This window comes from Macaca nemestrina, chromosome 19, assembly GCF_043159975.1.
Source record: "Macaca nemestrina isolate mMacNem1 chromosome 19, mMacNem.hap1, whole genome shotgun sequence".
NCBI classification, from domain to species: domain Eukaryota; kingdom Metazoa; phylum Chordata; class Mammalia; order Primates; family Cercopithecidae; genus Macaca; species Macaca nemestrina.
Genome location: NC_092143.1, coordinates 21,954,318 through 21,973,560, shown reverse-complemented (window position 1 = coordinate 21,973,560; position 19,243 = coordinate 21,954,318). Strand labels below are relative to the sequence as shown.

The window sequence follows — 19,243 nt, the reverse complement described above, 5'->3', positions numbered from 1 at the left end:
TGACATTTTTCTTTTTTTGAGATAGAGTCTCGCTCTGTGGCCTAAGCTAGAGTGCAGTGGTGCAATATCAGCTCACTGCAACCTCTACCTCCCAGGTTCAAGCAATTCTCCTGCCTCAGCCTCCCGAGTAGCTGGGATTACAGGCAAGTGCCAACATGCCTGGCTAATTTTTGTATTTTTAGTAGACATGGGGTTTCACCATATTGGCCAGGCTGGTCTTGAACTCCTGGCTCAAGTGATTCACCCACCTCAGCCTCCCAAAATGCTGGGACTATAGGCATGAGCCACCACACGTGGCAAACCTTGAGAACTTACTGGGTGCCTGGCACTATGCTAAGTTCTCTTTTTGAACATAGGTACAAAGTCTTATCAATAAATGGTGCTAGAAAAATTGAACATCCAAAAGAAAAAAGAAAAAACCTTAACCTAAACCTCATGCTTTCTACAAAAATCAACTCAAAATGGATGATTGGCTTCAAATCTAAAAAATAAAGCGATAGAACCTAGAGAAAGACCGTGGCAGAAAGAACATCTTCAGGATCTAGGGAAAGGCACAGAGTTTTAGACTTGACACCAAAAGCAAAATCCATAAAAGGAAAAATTGACCATTAGACTTCATCAACATGAAAAGCTTTTGCTTTGTGACAGCCCGTGTAAAGAAGATAAAAAGACAAACTACAGACTAGGAGAAAATATTTGGAAATATTTGGGAGGCCAAAGTGGGCAGATCACAAGGTCAGGAGTTTGAGACCAGCCTGGCCAACACAGTGAAACCCCATCTCTACTGAAAATACAAAAATTAGCCAGGTGTGGTGGCAGGCGTCTGTAATCCCAGTTACTCCAGAGGCTGAGGAAGGAGAATAGCTTGAACCCGGGAGGCGTAGGTTGCAATGAGCCAAGATCGTGCCACTGCACTCCAGTCTGGGTGACAGAGGTAGACTCCATCTCAAAAAAAAAAAAAAAAAAAAAAGTGTGTAAACCAACGAAGGACTATTCTCTAGAATGCATAGAGAAGTCTCAAAATTCAACCATAAAATAACAATCCAGTTAGGAAAAGGATTTAACAGACATTTCACCAAAGAAAATATACATTTTAAATAAATACATTTTAAAATGTTCAAAATTGTTAACCATTAGGGAAATGCAAATTAAAAGCAACAATGGGATATCACCACACACACATCAGAAAGTCCAGAATAAAAAATAATGACAACACCAAATGCTGGTGAGGATGTGGAGAAACTGGGCCCTCGTACATTGCTGATGGGAATGTAAAAAAGTTACAGCATCTCTGGAAAACAGTTAGACAGTTTCATTACGAACTAAATATGCAAGCCCCATATGACAAAGCAATGACCATCCTGGACATTGGTCCCATAGAAATGAAGACTTATGTTCACACAAAAGTCTGTACATAAATATTTTATCCATAAGAGCAAAAAACTGGAATCAGCCCAAATGTTCTTCAACCAGTCAAAGACTAAGCGAACTGCATGGAATACTACTCAGCAATAAGAAGGAATGAACTTTTGATACACACAAGTTGAATGAATCTCGGGGAATTCTGCTGAATAAAAAAAAATCTCAAAAACTTATATACTGTATGATTCCATTTATGTAACATGTTTGAAATGGCAAAATTTTAGAATTGGAGGACAAAGTAGCGGTTGCCGGGGGCTACCGAACGGGGAGGGCAGGAAGCAGGTGTGTACGGTTATTAAGGGTAACTCAAGGGATCTTTGTGGTAATGGAATTGTTCCATATGTCGACTCTGGTAGTGGATGCAGGAACCTACGTAAGTGATAAATGTCTGTAGATCTTAATACACACATACAAGTACAACTGGGGAACTCCAAATTACATCAGTAGATTGTATCAATGTCAATATCCTGGTTATGACATTATACCATTGTTTTGTAAAATGTCACCATTGAGGGAACCTGGGCAAAGTGTACTGCCATCTCTCTGTATTATTTCTTACAACTGCATGTGAATGTACAATTATCTCAGTAAACATTTCAATTAAAAAACATGTAATAAAACCATTCATAAATGGTATAGATCTGCTAATGAATTCTCTTAGAAATACTTAGTGTATTCTGTTGCTTTATGTTTAATTTTAAATTGAGCATTAGGGGAAATGCAGTATTTATATATTTATTTATTTATTTATTTATTTATTTATTTATATATCAGATTTTTTTTTTCAGAGACAGGGTCTTACTATGTTGCCCCAGCTAGTCTTGAACTCCTGGGCTCAAGCAGTCCGATTGCCTTGGCCTCCCAAAGTTCTGGGATTACAGGCATGAGCCCCTGCACCTAGCCAGGAATGCAGTATTTTAATTGGAACTCTGCCAACACTTTTATCTAGAGGTGTGTTGCCATTTTTGTCTTCCATAAAACTTTTGTCCCAAGAAAGTCAGGATTACAAAGAATGAGGATGAGAATGTCATGGGTTGCTCTGAAAGGAGAAATTGTAGTTAGGGATGAGAAAAGCAACTCGAAGCACCTTACAGGATCTCAGTCTTGAAGCAGCAGGTAGGCTGAGCTAGAAACAAGGTGGGCAAAGGGATTCCAGACGGAAAGATGGACCATCCACTGCTGTTTTCCAGGTGAGGAAACGAGCTTATAGTCTTGCTTTGCCTTTCAGAGATAGAGGCAAAAGGCAGAAAGTCCTGAGTGCTAGGTGAATATGGTAAGATCTTCCTGGATCTAATTAGCAATTTTTCAGAGATAATGAAGCACTAATAAAGCAAAGTTGTAAATCACCAGCATTCACAAGGGAACCCAAGTGCAAGATTTGGATGGTGCTGGGCACAGCAGCTCACGCTTATAATCCCAGCACTTTGGGAGGCTGAGGCGGTCAGATCACAAGGTCAGGAGTTCGAGACCAGCCTGACCAACTTGGTGAAACCTTGTCCCTACTAAAAAAAAATACAAAAATCAGCCAGGCATGGTGGCGCGCACCTGTAATCCCAGCTACTTAGGAGGCTGAGGCAGAAGAAACGCTTGAACCTGGGAGGTGGAGCTTGCAGTGAGCCGAGATCGTGCCACTGCACTCCAGGCTGGGCAACAGAGTGAGACTCCATCTCAAAAAAAAAAAAAGATTTGGATGGTTTAGAACGGGGGTCCCCAAACCCCGGGCCATGGACCAGTACTGCTTTGTGGCCTGTTAGGATCTGGGCCACACAGCAGGAGGTGAGCAGCAGAGCATGAACCCTATTGTGAATGGTGCATACAAGGGATCTAGGCTGTGTGTTCCTTATGAGAATCTAATGCCTGATGATCTGAGGTGGAACAGTTTCATCCTGAAACCATCCCCGCCGCGTTCTGGCTGTGGAAATATTGTCTTCCACAAAACCAGTCCCTGATGCCAAAATGTTTGGGGACTGCTGGTTTGAAACAGCCCATTCCCAGGCCAAAAGAGTAACTAATAGGAAGCACATCCTATTAGCAGAGAGTTGGCCTCAGCATCTTTTATGTGAAGCCAACCAAAGAATGTGCTCAGGAAAATAAAGGCCATAAAGCGGTGGAGATGAGTGATTATTAGAATCACACCTAACTGGCTGGACGTGGTGGCTCACGCCTGTAATCCCAGCACTTTGGGAGGCCCAGGCGGGTGGATCACCTGAGGTCGGGAGTTCGAGACAAGCCTGAGCAACATGGAGAAACCCCATGTCTACTAAGAATACAAAATTAGCCAGGCATGGTGGCCCATGTCTGTAATCCCAGCTAATCAGGAGGCTGAGGCAAGAGAATCACTTGAATCCGGGAGGCAGAGGTAATGGTGGGCTGAGATCGCCCTGTTGCACTCCAGCCTGGGTGACAAGAGTGAAAGTCTGTCTCAAAAAAAAAAAAAAAAAAAAGAAAAATCACACCTAACTATACTTGGCATTTACTCTAGTATTGTATGACTACTTATCCAGTCAATGATTGATTGCCTATCACATGGCAGGCATTACTCTAGGGACTTGGGTTATATCAGCGAACAGAATACACTGAACAAATTACCTTCCATCATAGAGCTCAATTCTGTGCTTAGTGCTGATTCCTGATCAGGAAGATTCTTCATTACCAGAGCCCAAGAACACATTTCCTTACTGTACACTTGTGATCCCATGACCCCAAACAGAAATGCAACTCCCTCTGGGGTGAAGCTGGGCAACCGTGCAGGAGCACAGACACAGCACTTCTGACTTAAGAGGGAGGATGATCTTACCCCAGTGTGGCTGCCGAGAAACTTAAGATGGGCAGACTCTCAGGCCTTTGCCTCTGACTTGGACGAGGAAAGTGAGCTCAAAACCAAGGTGAAGAGTTGGCAGTGTGACCCTTGAAGATGATTCAAGTTAGCCTGGGGTACCCTCTCTGTTTTCCACTCCCAAACTGGGATTAACTTTATAATCTTCCATAAATATAGAGACACTGGGGGCTTTCCAATATTAGCCTGGCTAGGTACTATTTCAAGACAAATAACAGCAAGATGGCCTTGCATTCTAAAAGAGAGAAAGGGAGACAGGAAGTGAATACACCTGGAGATGCATGTTTAGGCAGGAGAGAGTCTACAATATGGCCTTGTTCTTAGAACATTAGAGAGATGGAGTTTTTCTCAGCATGCTAAAAACAGTATGCAGATGAAGAGAAAATACTAGGAGGTAAACTGCTGGTCACTGTTTCTGCAAAAAGGCACCTAAAGGTAAGTGAATCAGGCAAGACTCAAGATTGGGCAAATTTGGCCGAGCGTGGTGGATCATGCCTGTAATCCCAACACTTTGGGAGGCCGAGGTGGGTGGATCACCTGAGGTCAGGAGTTCGAGACCAGCCTGGCCAACATGGTGAAACCCTGTCTCTACTAAAAATATGAAAATTAGCCAGGCGTGGTGGTGGGTGCCTGTTATCTCAGCTACTCAGGATGCTGAGGCAGGAGAATCACTTGAACCCGAGAGGCGGAGGTTGCAGTGAGCTGAGATCGTGCTATTGCACTCCAGTCTAGGCAACAACAGCAAGACTCTGTCTCAAGAAAGATGAAACAGAGTGGGCAAATTTATTACTATGGCTCCCATCGCAGCATTTTTAACCATTTCAAATTTTGATGTCCACACAAACCTCAAATGTCTGAGAATAAATATTTAGAATGTCTTTTGAATTTGTTATGGAGAGATTCACCTATCTTTTTGTGAACAGTATTATTTTTAAAAGTTGAATTTAGTTCCCAAGGACCCCCAGTGCTTCTGTGTCACATCTGTGATGATAGTTAGCCACTTGCTGTAAATTTGGCTACATTGTATACGTGTGTAGAAAACACAGGTATCTCCTACAACTAAATAGAAACTTTTTGCATGGGTAAAAGAATCTCAAATATGCCAGTCCCTGTGGCAAAATTTTCCTGCTTTAGTCAAAGGAAAACAAACACCACAGATATAAAGATCCTTTTTCTAACTCCAGGCTCCACAGAACTGCTCTTAAATATACAGCTTCCATTCACATTTCTGGTTGTCCCTTGAGTGAGAGGTCAGCTCTGCTACTGACCACTGCAAAGTGAGAAATGGTCTCACCACTTGCAGAACATGCAAGCCCTTCAGTTTGCTTTCTGAACAACAGTGTTCATGGTTCTGAGATAATTGCCTTAGTCACACCACCGAGCACCGGTTGGACCTTCAGCTGATACCTGGTAGAGTGGGTGTGTAGTGATGAATATATGTGTGAGTGTGTAAGCCAAAGAGTTCCATAAGACCTTCCATAGGGTGCATAAGATAGATGACCTGGCTCCCCAGAAATAGCCCATTTTACTCGTCTGTCTTGCTAGTAAACAAGTGAGCCAGGGCTCTCGATCTCAGAATTCGGTTTAGGTCACAAGCTGAGGATGACAAAGGGGGCTCCTCCCTCCAGCTCTTTGAAATTTGGGGCAGATGGAAGAGACAGAAATTGCCTTCCACAATGGTGGGTCTAAAACCGATATCGTCAATCAATAGCCCCCTTCCCTTCCGCTTCCTCTTTTTGAGTTACTTTATCACCTTCCCCCACCTTTAATAATAATTTGTCCAGGGAAACACTTTGAGTGGATAAATGACTGTAAAAAAAGCACTTAGCTGAGCAAGGAAGAGCATTTTATAATTAGAAAAGGAAATGCCACATTTTTCAACATGAAAAAATTAACATTGTCACTTTATTTTGTACTAAAATATGGTCAAAGCACCTCCTTAAGCTTATCTTGGGCATGAAACTGTGGTCATTGGTGTGGTCATTGGTGAGCTGCTAAGAGACGTGTGTTAAGTAACTGGATAGGAGAATCTGGTTCTCCTGTGAAAGGTAAAATATAAATGTGGCTTTTACTTGGCTAGTTTGGCTAGCAGAACAGAACAATTTGCTCAGTCAACAGTTACCTAAAATCTGGAGATTTTTAGATTGGCTTTTTTATGACTGGGTCTTTAGAAATTCATGTGTCAATTTTTAATATTTTCACAGAGTTAAGTCACTTTGCATTCGGAATATTTTATCTTTGGAGTGTATCTAGTCTTCTATAAAAATAATACTAGTTTTCTAGTACAAAATTGGGAGAAAGGGGAATACAGAGTATAGTAAAAATAATAGACAAATCACTTTTCTTAGGTATTTATTTACAAAACTCCAATCTTGCCCATACTACAGCATAAGTCCAAAGCTCAGTGGGGACCCTTTAAAATGGAAAATATCAATAAAAACATAAGTTATGTATCAAGCACAACATCTTTTGTGCATTGATTATTCCCATAAATTTAATTCCATCTCTTTACACTCCCAAATCGGTAATGAAGGAAAACACATTTATTTCTTGGCAGCTTTTTTTTCTTAGCCTCGTTTATACTCTGTTTTAAAATAAGACAAACATCCACTCAAAAACATCCCACCAGTGTGGCAAAAGTTACTCTGCCTGCTTTCCCTAGCATCACAAAAAAAGTGAATTCTACAAGTCTTTCAGACACACTGAATTCATACCACAAATTCTGATTAAAGCCAAAACCTATCATTTTCAAAGCACTCCCTTGCAAATGACTAAAAGAAATTCTTCCCCCTTCTTCCTTTAAAGGCTACACTCAAAACATTCGCTTGAGAAACTTTCTGAATAGTGGTATTGCCTGGTAAAACACATGCAGCAGACAAAATATCAGATTTCTTTTTCCAGCTGTCCAGAATCCCATTAGTGCCTCTTAACTTCTATCAGTCTTTTGCTATAATTAGGATGGCTTAGGGTTTATCTGGGCCTTTTTTCAAAACCAGATTTCCTTCCGAGCAGCAGCAGCTGTCATGCACAAGTACCCTGATGGTGTTGGGAAACTTATTTTGATTTACATTATGGTATAGCAATTGTGAATGTGAAGTAAAGGAAAAGACACACACACACGCACACGCACACGCACACACGTGCACACACATGTTCTTTTTATCTCGTAATTTATTCAAAAGAAAAGTCTTACCTGAGGATGATCACTCCAGTCTGGAACCTGGCTTGTTTCAAATAGAGAATTAACTTGCATGCCTTCTCCCTTGCAATTGGTGTTACCTTCTTTGGAGAGTGAGTCTGTTGAAGTTTGAAGGGTTTTTGCTTCTTGCTCTGCCTGGGTTGAAATAGCACATTCTCCTGCATCAGCATGGGAATTCCGACCAGTCGCTGCTGCTGTGCTGTGAGAAGTCTCTCTTTTATCACTCTGGGTTAGTGGGTGCTTAGCAGATTCTTTGGCATAGCAGAGATGAAGGGTACCTTCTGTTGTATTTTCTCTCAGGTTGGCATTCGGCTTCTTGGGATTTCCCTTCATTCCCAGCTGCCTCACCCTGGCAGGTTTCTGTGAACCCCTCTCGTTCCGTAAGTCCTTTCCCCCAACTCTCTTCTCAGCTGCCGTCTCCCAACACTGGCTCATCCCTGAGTTTTCCGACTCACCAGACAAGGGCTTCATCTCTGTCTCTCTTACTGATTCATCCATGTTGAGCAGATTGTCACTGGCAAATTCCTCTCTTGCTTGGTGGCTGTCTCTGGTTTCTCCTTGAATTCCTGGATAATCATTTTCAGCAGCCTCCGGAGCAGTGGGGAGTTTACATCTCCCCTGTTCTGTCACTGAAGACATCCCATCCTGGTGAGGTCCCAAAGTGAGAGTCATCCCTGTGTGTGGGGATGAGGGACCGTGCTTGCAGGCTCTGCCACTCCTCACCGAAACTTCTTGGGGTTGTGAGTGATGACCACAGAAGCCAGCAGTGGCAACCATAGGCCCAGCGTCACCTGACACCTGAGGTCCACAACCCATTCCACTGAGGAAATGCTCACACCCACCCAGGCAATGCTCACCGAATTCCATCTCTTCGTCATCGCTTTCTAATAAAAAAACATGCTCAGTCCCCAGCAGGTTCCTATGCCAAACTGCATTAGAGTAATCCGTCATAACATCGGAACATTCCAGATACTCCAGGTCATCATCTGAAAACTCCTCGGTGTAGGTTAGGGTTATCTCTGGGCAAAGTTCATAGTCACTGTCAGAGTCTTCACTGGAAACCTGTGGGCTGGGTTGTTTCTTGGCCACGGCATTGTCACCTGGGTAAATGTGTGCAGTTGCCTCAGACAGCGGGAGACTGAGGCTAATGTATTTCTGTACTTTGGGATTTTGCTGACTGGAGTGTAAGCCTTCATCATGAGGGCCATCATTGTTCAGGCCACCACCCGTGAACTTGGATGCTGTGGAATGCACTGTCTTGTGGCAAAGTTCATCTTGTTTTTCGTAAACATGACTTGAATTAAGAAAAAGCAACGAATCTGCAATTTCTTCTGTGTTACTTGGATCATAAGCCTCTCCAGGGTGCCTTGTTCCTTTAACACCCAAGGGATTTTCAGAACTGGACACACTAATGTCAAGATTGCCCAGTGACTGGAGGGAGAGTGAATGGTTGGATCTGGGAGTGCCTGGGGAGATGCTTTCTTCTTCCTTATAAAGATGTTCCTTCTCATCATTCTGATTTGCACTTTCTTCTTCACACGTCCCTGTTTCATGTTTCCAACCTGTGTCCCTGTCATCTTCCAGGTTAGGAGACAGTTGTGGGTTCTCTGATGAGCACTCAACCTCAACGGAAGCAGAACAACAGATGATTCCAAAAGAGTTTTTAGCCGAGATTTGATAGACAGCAGCATCATTTTTGGTACAGCTAGGATGAAGAGAATATACAGATAAGTTTGCTACCTTTGGACATGCATGCCAACATTTTCAAACCATGGCACACAGAGAAAATGACCATAGTTTTAGTGCATGTTCAAGAAGATCTGTGATCTCCCTGGAAAAGAGTTTGTGGCCAAAGGCAATTGACCTCTGGGCTCCAGTGCCCCTAGTGCTGAGAATCCTAGGCACTCAGCATCCTCCCTTGAAACTTTCCTCAAAACTGCCTCAAATGGAAAATGCTGAGGATTGCGCCATGACAGTTTACAAATGCCATGGCAATGTCAGGAAATTACCTTATATGGTCTAAGAGGGGGAGAAACCCTCAGTTCCAAGAATTGTCCACCCCTTTCTTGGAAAACTCATGAATAATCCACCCCTTATTTAGGATATCATCAAGAAATAACCATAAAAATGAGCAACCAGCAGCCCTCAGGGCTGCTCTGCCTATGGAGCAGTCATTCTTTTATTCCTTTATTTTAAAAAAAAGATAATGCTGAGAATTACTTAGATGAATGGGGAAAATATTTATATTCTAATTTCTTCTTCTTGCCTTTTACATCATTTTTATATTATGGAAATTTGATAAAGCATTTTTCTAGAGTGAGACATTGTACATGAATAAGTAAAATATCAATTCTTCATGTGGTGGAACAGCACAGAGAACCCTCAAATCTTTGGAAGAGCCTGCTAAGAGGGTATCATTTTTGCCAGAGACCATAAAGATGATACCATGATAGGACTATGTATGTGAAGGGCAGTGCTGTTTCCTTTTTAATTTAATGTGATTAAAAGTCTAAACCACAGCCTGTGAGCTCCACTGGCTGGAAACCCATGTCCACATGCCATTCTGACCTATATAGATCAAGCCAGATTTCAGCTTTGGCCCAGCAGGGGAGGAATAGAATCCTGGATCGGACTGCTTTCTCAGTTCAGGATGGATGGTACTCCTGTGGCTCCTCCCATTGTGGATCAGAGCCACAAGGATCCTGCAGCCTGACATGCTTTACTGGGTCCTTTCCCACTGGAACCCTTCCCCAGACACTGCAATCCCAATAAAAACTTGTTACCTGTGTTTTGTATGTTTCACCCTTATTAATCTCATTTGGCCTCATTGTAATTGTAATATTGCTGACCTCATTGTATGCATCAGCCAACCCAGAAGTCAACAATCATTTTTAGAAGGCAGGGGCTGTGGGTCTGGCTTGGTCTGAGAGGTAATACTTAGATCTTTATTGACTGTTCTTTGTGTGAAATACACACAAATATCTAACCTAGGAAGGGTCAGTGTGAGACACAGACAGATATAACATGATCATCTTTTCTCTTCCCCACTGAAGGGACCCTTGCCTCTACAATCCTATACGTCCTCATAAACCCTCAAGTGGTAGTCCCAGCTCACACATATGTCTCATTTTCAGAAGTCAAAGACATCTAATCCCAATTTCAATAATGTCTTGTTGAGTTGGCAACCTGGCTCCTGGGTAGAAGCCATTCAGGAGTGGCTGAGATTGGCCAAGCTTGACCCATGGCTGATATTGGGCTTTGCCTTGGCCAACAGCACACGTAGAATAAAATTTAAGGCAACTTTCTGGAGAAAACAATACCTGCACTCCTGTGTATTTCACTAAGTTATTCTGAGGTTTAAATGAGAAGATCAATGTCAAGGGACTTTGCAAAGAAGAAATGTTACCCCAGACAAATTCTCCAAGAAGGTGGCAGTGCCAAGACCAAGTTACCTCTGGTGCTCAAGAATCATGCAGAAGAATCATCAGAGAACTCTGTTTAAAATTCTTGAATCAGAATCACTAGGTCAAGGGCTTGCGAATCTGCTTTTAAAGATTTCAAAGCCATTCTGATGCAAATTGTCCTTGGCCTACCCTTGGAGACATCCTCATCCTCATCACTGTCAATTAGGCTTAGGGCTCCGCAGTTCAAGCAGACTCTTCTCAGATGAAGAAAAATGCCTATTGCTGCAGTTTCACATCATCCACATTGTTGACGAAAACAAAAAACTGTGAAATATTTAAAGAGGTTTATTTTGAGCCAAACATGGGTGACCATGGCTGGGGCACATCCTTAAGGGGTCCTGAGAATAAGTGCCCAAGGTAGTCAGCTTTTACAGTTTGGTTTTATACATTTTAGGGAGACAGAAGTTACAGGCAAAGACATAAATCAATACATGTAAGGTGCACGTTGATTCAGCCCAGAAAGGTGGGACATTTTGAAGTGGTGAGGGCAAGGGTACAGGTCATAGGTGGATTCCAAGATTTTCTGATTGGCAATTGGTCAGAAGAGTTAAGCTTTGTTCCTAAAGAGTTGAAGCCAGCAGAAAGAACTTGTTAAGATAAGTGAGTTGTGGAAGCCAAGGTTCTTGTGTGTAGAGGCAGCCCCTAAGTAGCAGGCTTCAGAGAGAATAAATGGTAAATGTCCTCTCTGGACCTTAGAAGGTGTCAGATTCTCTCCTGAATCAGGAAAAGACCTGGAAAAGGAAGGAGATTCACTACAGAATGCAGATTTCCTCCCGCCAGAGTATGGCTTTGCAGAGCCATTTAAAAATATGTCAAATAAATATATTTTTAGAGTCAAATACTTTGATTTTCTTTAGGACCTGTTCTTTGTTATGGGACGCTATACCAGAATGAGGTTGGAGTTGGGTATCTTCCTGCTACCGAGTCTGCTGTGAGTCTTATGATCTCTATGTTAATGTCAGTGGTGGTCAGTTGTGCCTAAACTCCAAAGAGAGGAGGGTATAATGAGGCCCATCCAACACCCTTCCTGTCATGGCCTGAACTAGATTTTTAGGTTTCTTAGGGATCCCCTTGGCCAAGGGGTGTCAGGGGGTGCGGCTTAGAATTTAATTTTTGATTTTTTATAACACTGTCTTCTTCATGAACCTTTTCAATTAATTCTTGGATATTTGGCCTCTGTTAAGAGCTGACAGAGAGCATAAAAAAGCACTACGAGCTGGGTACCGTGGCTCACACCTGTAATCCCAGCAATTCAGGAGGCTGAGGTGGGAGGATCAGTTGAACCCATGAGTTCAAGACCCACCTGGGCAACATGGCAAGACTCCATCTCTACAAAAAATTTAAAAATTAGCCAGGCATGGTGATACACATCAGTAGTCCCAGCTACTCCAGCCTAGGTGACAGAGCAAGACTTTGTCTCGGAAAACAACAAAAAAAAAAGGCAGAGGGGCTGTGGCAGGGTAGGCAATATGGACTACTGGGAAATCCCAAGTAATTTTGATATCCTGACCTATCCAGTCCACGAGTCCTCTGCAGAGAAACTACCTCCCCTGAAGGTACCACGATTTGTGTAGAAGAGAGAGAAAGGAAGAAAAGAAGGCTGAGAGGCACAAGGGGCAGTAAAGCAGTAAGAAATCAGGAAAGGTGGGGAGCAGAGATGATTCTCAAGAATCAAGGAGAGAAAACAATAAGAATTTTAGAAAAACTTAGAGAAAATCATTGGGTTAAATATACTCTATTTAAATTCTTAACGACTAAATAAACAGATGGGAGATTGTCATAATTTTGTGATACATAATTTTATGAAACATGTGTTTTAGTTGATAAGAGATTTATAATCCATCCTAAGTACAGTAAATAAAGAGAAAAGGGAACTGGATTAAGTGTAATTAACTTCTCACTGGCTAATGAATGCCTTTGAAAGAGTTATGATTTGTGGCTGACACGTCCTTGCTAATTATCTCGAAGCATCCTAAAGAAGAGGGGAAGAAAATCGGGCAAGGAAGCCAGCATCTGCTGGGTGCCTCCTCCATTAAACAATGTCTTCCTCCTCCCTGTGTGCAAAACTGAGGCTTAAAGGAGTTGTTTCCCCAAAGTGACAAAGTCGGAAAGCCATAGCGCCAGGATAAGAAAGAGCCTTCCACCCTGGCTGTCTGGCTCTGTGGATGCTGTTAGAAAACTAACATTACCAGAAAGGAAATGACACAGTGTAGAGAGATCATTCTGCAAATAAAGTGTTTCTGTCCTAAGTCTTCATCTTGATCAGCCAAATGGCAGACTTGCATAGAGTGATGGGCACCGTGGTGCCCAGCATTATGTTACGAGCTGCAGTGGAGTGAAGGAGATGCCTGAACATCATGTCCAGCTTCCAAATGGCTAAAAACTGACTGAAGGAAATAGTATTAATTTTCCAGAGAACCTTGTAGATGAGGTCTGTGCTAAGGTGCACAGAACAGACTGGATGGGAAAAAGGAAGTCAGAGAAGGGACTCCAGTGGTAGCAGTTAAAATGGTGTTAGCAGGGTTGGGGTGTAGAATCTTTGCGGGAGGCTAGCAGAGAGAGCTGCGTGCCCCACAGTGATTTGACTGGAATGCAAAACCATCCAGGAAGAAATTCCCTGAACAATTAATTGAATTCCCTCCTTGCATATCTTTTCTTTTGGCGGAGGGAAGCAGTAACATTCCTCTCCCCTGCTGTGAAAGTCTTGCTTGAATTCTCTGGGTTCTTTCTAAATTAATCATTTCCTTATTAAAGAAAAAGAAGTTCGTGTTACCTTAAAAGAATGAAGCTTCTTCTGAGTTTGAACCCCCAGAAATGGTCTAAACCAGGAAGTCTGAAATCATTTTGGTATCGAGACTCTTTAATACTCCTAAAAATAATTGAGGACTTCAAAGAACTTTCGTTTATATGGGTTATATCTCTCAATAGTTACCACATTACAGTTAAAACAAAAATTTTTAACAGTTAATTTTAAAATAACAAGAATAAATTCATTGCATATTAGCATAAATCATGTTTTTATAGAAAACATATTTTTCCAAGACAAGGCAACATTTCATGAGAGTAGTTTTATTTTAAGTGTTTTCATATACCTTTAATATCAAGCTTAACAGAAGATGGTTGGATTTTTGTATCTGTGCATTCAGTGTGATACAATACATGGTTTTGATTAATATATCTAGAAAAGTTGGCCTGACACATAAATGTGTTGGGAAAAGAAGGAATATTTTAATAACCTTTTCATCTGATTGAAGTATTCTGATTTGATATACATGAAGATTAGTTACAATGTGGAATCTGAAACCACATCAGTGAACTTTCCATACTTGTTACATAAAATCCATCATTCTAGGTTGCTTTTATTTTTTTTGAGACAGTCTTGCCCTGTCTCCCAGGCTGGAGTGCAGTGGCGCAATCTTGGCTCACTGCAACCTCCACCCCCGCCAGGTTCAAGTGATTCTCCTGCCTCAGCCTCCCAAGTAGCTGGGACTACAGGCATGTGCCACCACGCCTGGCTTATTTTGGTATTTTTAGTAGAGATGGGATTTCACCATGTTGGCCAGGCTGGCCTCAAACTCCTGACCTCAGGTGATCCACCTGCTTTGGCCTCCCAAAGTGCTGGATTACAGGCATGAGCCACCATGCCCAGCCCTATATTGCATTTTAAATGCATCTTTTACCCATGCAAGATTTTGTAACATCATACATTGGTCATTTGGAAAAACTTGGCTCATGAGATCTTCCAAATATTAATACATTTTATTAAATAATACTTTTTAAAACCACGTTTATTAATATTACCACTGATCTTATCAGAATAATTTTAAAGTATTAGAAATTGTTAAGCTTTTGATGAAGGGCACAAATTTTCCAAAATTCTACTTAGGGAAATAATATGAATGTTAATTTATCGGAGAACAGTGTAAATCAAGTCTGTGCTAAGTTGTATGGTAGAAAGTACAAGCATGGAGGATATGAGCAAGAAGGTCAGAGGAAGTATCCCTGAAAATTCTCACTGCTGTAAATGCAACAAGAACACTGGCAAAACTTGTCTGAATCAACTTTTTCAAGGCTCTGAAAATTAAAGGCAATCTGGGGAGCCTTTATTCAAGAAAAATGGCTGAATCTCAGAACAGTTTTCTGGTGCTTTAACCTGCCCTAGTTCTATTCCCCCATAACCAGCTCCACAGTAGTCTTGAAAACCAAGACTCCACAATCACAGTGAAAACAGCCTGGCAGCAGCTTGAGGGGGCAGGACACAGTTGGGGCTCCTTCAAAGCTCCATACCCAGAGTTGTCATTATTTGACCTGTCTAGTAATTCCCTGGAAGACCCCACTCACAAGACTGTTTTTGTGTAATCTGACTTAGAGTTCACTCAGCAAAAATAACTTTTTCCCTAGGGGCATTTGTATTCATTTAAAAAAAAAAAAAAGGCAATTGTTTAACACCATGGCTGCTTGAGGCAGTAGATAATAACTGGGTTAAACAATAGGGGAACCAAAAAGGTTAAAAGGGAAAGCTGGGAATGAGATGCCCATAGGCGTCATTGAAAAGCTGAGACATTTTCCTGGAGATCTAGGAGGCCATGCACATGCATAAGGCTGTGAGCAGCCTTCCTAAGCATGTCCAGTACACATGCTTAGGAAAGACCTGAGAAAATTCTGAGCTCTCACCTCTAACTGACCTTAAGGCTTTCTACTAGCAGGAAGTGAAGGCTAAGGCAGAGTTGTCATTTGCCTGGCTGAGTGTGAAAGCATGCTTCATACCCCAACATGCACACACAGCCCCTCAATAAACTGGGAGACCTATTGGTTCCAGGCACCTAAGGAAATCTCTGTCCATTCATTAGCTGACTACTAAGCTAACTCCGTAGAAACTTCAGGGGCCACAGACAACAAAGAATTAGTTCAGAAAAGTCACTAAGCAAGCAAACAATAAGCCCTGGGAAGGTGGGAGAATCTCATTTCCAGAGTTGCCACATTACATTGTTTAAAATGTCCAGTTTTCAATAAAAATTATGTGACATGCAAAGAAACAAAGTATGGCCCGTACACAGAAGAAAAAGCAATCGATAGAAGCTGTTCCTAGACTTGCTGGACCAAACTTTAAATTATCTGTTTTAAATATGTTCAAAGAAATAAAACCATGTCTAAAGAGCTGAAAAAAAGTGTGAGCATGGTGTTTCAATAAAGACATATAAATTATACATACAAACCAAATAGAAATTTAGAGATTTAAAATTACAGTAACTGAAATAAAAAATTCACAAAAGGGCTCTACAGCAGATTTGGGCAGATGGAATAAGAATCAACAGACTTGAAGAGGTCAGTTGAGATTATCCAATTTTAGTAACACAAAGAGAAAAGAGTATAGAAAAATAAAGAGTTCTGGAGCCCGATGGTATACCAGCTTACAACATATACATAATGAGAGTCCCCATAGGAGAGACGATAGAGGAAAAAACAGAAGGAATATTGGAAAAAACTGGAAGTCCCTAGTTCAGAGAAGGGACTGCAATGACAGCTTGCAAGTTTGGATTTTATCACTGGCAACACATACTTTTAGTTTTCCTCGAAGTGGCAGGCTTGTTTTGTTCATTTTTCAGAAAATGTCTGCCAAATACCCAAGGCTGAATAACCATTATTTGTCCGTTATTCTTTTGAGTAAAAATTATAATCCATGAAAGAAGTGGCTAGTTCAGCTTGCGACTTAAGCAATCACGCAGAAGCTTGTCCTCAAGATGTTCATCATCTAAGAAAATCCAGCAGAGGTGCTCTGTATATATTTCCCATTTTATTACATGGAGTATTAAAAGGGCTACTGAGTTATCAAGATTTAATAAAATTACTCCATTTTTACTGATGCATAAAGGACATTAAGTAAAACTTTTTGTTTGTTGTTTTTAACTGTGGCTGTATGGAAATGCAGAATTCTATGGCAACTAATATGGTTTGGGACCACTGCCATGATTCATGCTAAGCCACCAACAGACTTACCCTTCATTGCTTTTTACCATTAGTGTACATTTCAACACAGTGAAAAGGGCAAATAATGTTTGATTTTTCTTTTAATTTTTAAGTTCTGGGGTACGTGGGCAGGATGTGCAGGTTTGTTACATAGGTAACGTGTGCTGTGGTGGTTTTCTGTACCATCAACCCATCACTTAGATATTTAGTCCAGCATGCATTAGCTACTTTTTCTAATGCTCCACCCTTTACACCGCTCCCCCCCAACCCCCATCCACCGACAGGCCCAGCATGTGTTGTTCCCCTCCCTGTGTCCATGTGTTCCCATTTTTCAGCTCCCACTTATAAGTAAGAACATGTGGTTTTTGGTTTTCTGTTCCTGCATTAGTTTGCTGAGGAAAATGACTTCCAGCTCCATCCATGTCCCTGCAAAGGACATGATCTTGTTCCTTTTTATGGCTGCGTAGTATTCCATGGTGTATGTGTACCACATTTACTTTATCCAGTCTATCATTGATGGGCATTTGGGTTGATTCCATGTCTTTGCTATTGTGAATGGTGTGACAATGAATATATGCGTGCATATATCTTTATAATAGAATAATTTATAGTCTTTTGGGTTTATATCTAGTAATGGGATGGCTGGATATGTTTGAGTATTTTTAGGATAACATTTGTGACCCTGAGGATCCCTAAAAGGGTGTTAGGGACTTCCAGAAGTCCAAGGAACACACTTCGAGAATCATTGATTTAAGCTATTCACCAAGAGAAGCCTGGATACACTGTCACAGCAGAACAGCTAGCTTTTGCACCCCGGAAGATGGGCATTAGCATGGAGGGGTCACTGCTTTGCTTGGTTTGTTCATTTGTGTATCCTCTTAGGCTGATGACATAACCTCTGTGGTTTTTCTTATTTGTTGCAAATAAAGAAAGAAGGGGAAAGAAGACCTGTGTCTGGGCTCCACTTCCAGAGATTTCTGATTTAATGCTTAATACATGGGCCTATCTAATTTAATTTTGGGCAGGAGGAGGCTGGTTCCATCAATTCTGGAAGAGCTAATCCTAAAAGTTCTTCAGGATTCAGCCAACTTAGCACAATTTTGTGCTTTGAGAACAAGGATTAGAAATATGAGTAAGAACTAAGCAGGACAAGAATCCACAGGACTAGTAACCCTATCAAAGAGGAATATGAAGACAAGAGGGTGGGGAACAGAATGAAACAAGTAGAAAAGGAAGACATAAGCAAACAATTTTTTTCTAGCTACCAGCACAATATAGCCATCAAAATGATATACTTTTTAGTCTCTACATTTCAATCATCATCATCTTCTTCATCCTCATTCTCATCCTCATCCTACCCTAAGGGTCATGTGCATTATTTCATACATCTACCTATTGACCATTAAGGTGGGTGATTCCACCAGCAAAAATAAAAATAAAATCAGTAATCTCGTGGCCTGAAAAGTGGATAATCCTTTATTGCCTGCCCTGAGGTCATTTCCCTGCTCCCAACAATATTAAAATTGCTGAAACTCAAACTGCTACTTGACCAGGTGCCCTGAAGACAGGGTTCATAGAAGAAGCAGCTGAAGTATTGGCTAGAGGCAAGATTTAGAATTCTCAGCCAGGTGCGTTGGCTCATGCCTGTAATCCCAGCACTTTGGGAGGCTGAGGCAGGTGGATCACTTGAGGTCAGGAGTTGGAGACCAGCCTAGGCAACATGGTGAAACCCCGTCTTTACTAAAAAATACAAAAATTAGCCAGGTGTGGTGGCACATGCCTGTAATCCCAGCTATTTGGGAGGCTGAGGCAGGAGAGTCACTTGAACCTGGCAGGGGTGGAGGTTGCAGTGAGCTGAAATTGCACCACTGTACTCCAACCTGGGCGACAGAGCGAGGCTCCATCTAAAACAATAAAAAAAAAAAAGATTTGGAATTATCTCTGGAATTTAGATGCTATTCAACCACCACTCTGCACCACAGACATTCCATTTTATTATGCATTCCACTTTCCAGTGAAAGAAAACAAGATCAGGAAACACGAGGTCTGCAGTGTCTCCACCCTGTCAGCCAGGAATGCGGCGTGGAGCGGGGAAGGTCTCTGCAGCTCCCCCTCCTGTGGCTGTGAATGTTTTGAGCCTTCCCTCCCATTGCAGCAGGGAGGGGGAAGAGGGCTCCACTCAATAAATAATCACACGATGACATCCGTGTCCTTTCCTTGGCCACAGCACCAGGTGAAGGTCATCATATTTTCTTAAGCCAAGTGTCTGTATTTTATTACCTGACAACTGCTATCAATAATCATATGAATAACTGAAGGAATAGGAAAGACTTTGGTCTTTCCCAAGCTCCAAAG

At 41.7% G+C, this 19,243-nt stretch overlaps 1 protein-coding gene across 6 annotated transcripts in view; it reads right to left on the bottom strand.

The window, feature by feature from the left end:
* The window catches only part of LOC105477061 (alpha kinase 2), a 144,457-nt gene that overhangs the window by 86,977 nt on the left and 38,237 nt on the right, over positions 1-19,243 (bottom strand). For all 6 annotated transcript variants that reach the window (XM_011733401.3, XM_011733402.3, XM_071085258.1 and 3 more), the window contains one exon: positions 7,452-9,162. In XM_011733401.3, coding sequence (XP_011731703.2) covers positions 7,452-9,162 — 1,711 coding nt within the window. The remainder of the gene's footprint in view (positions 1-7,451; positions 9,163-19,243) is intronic.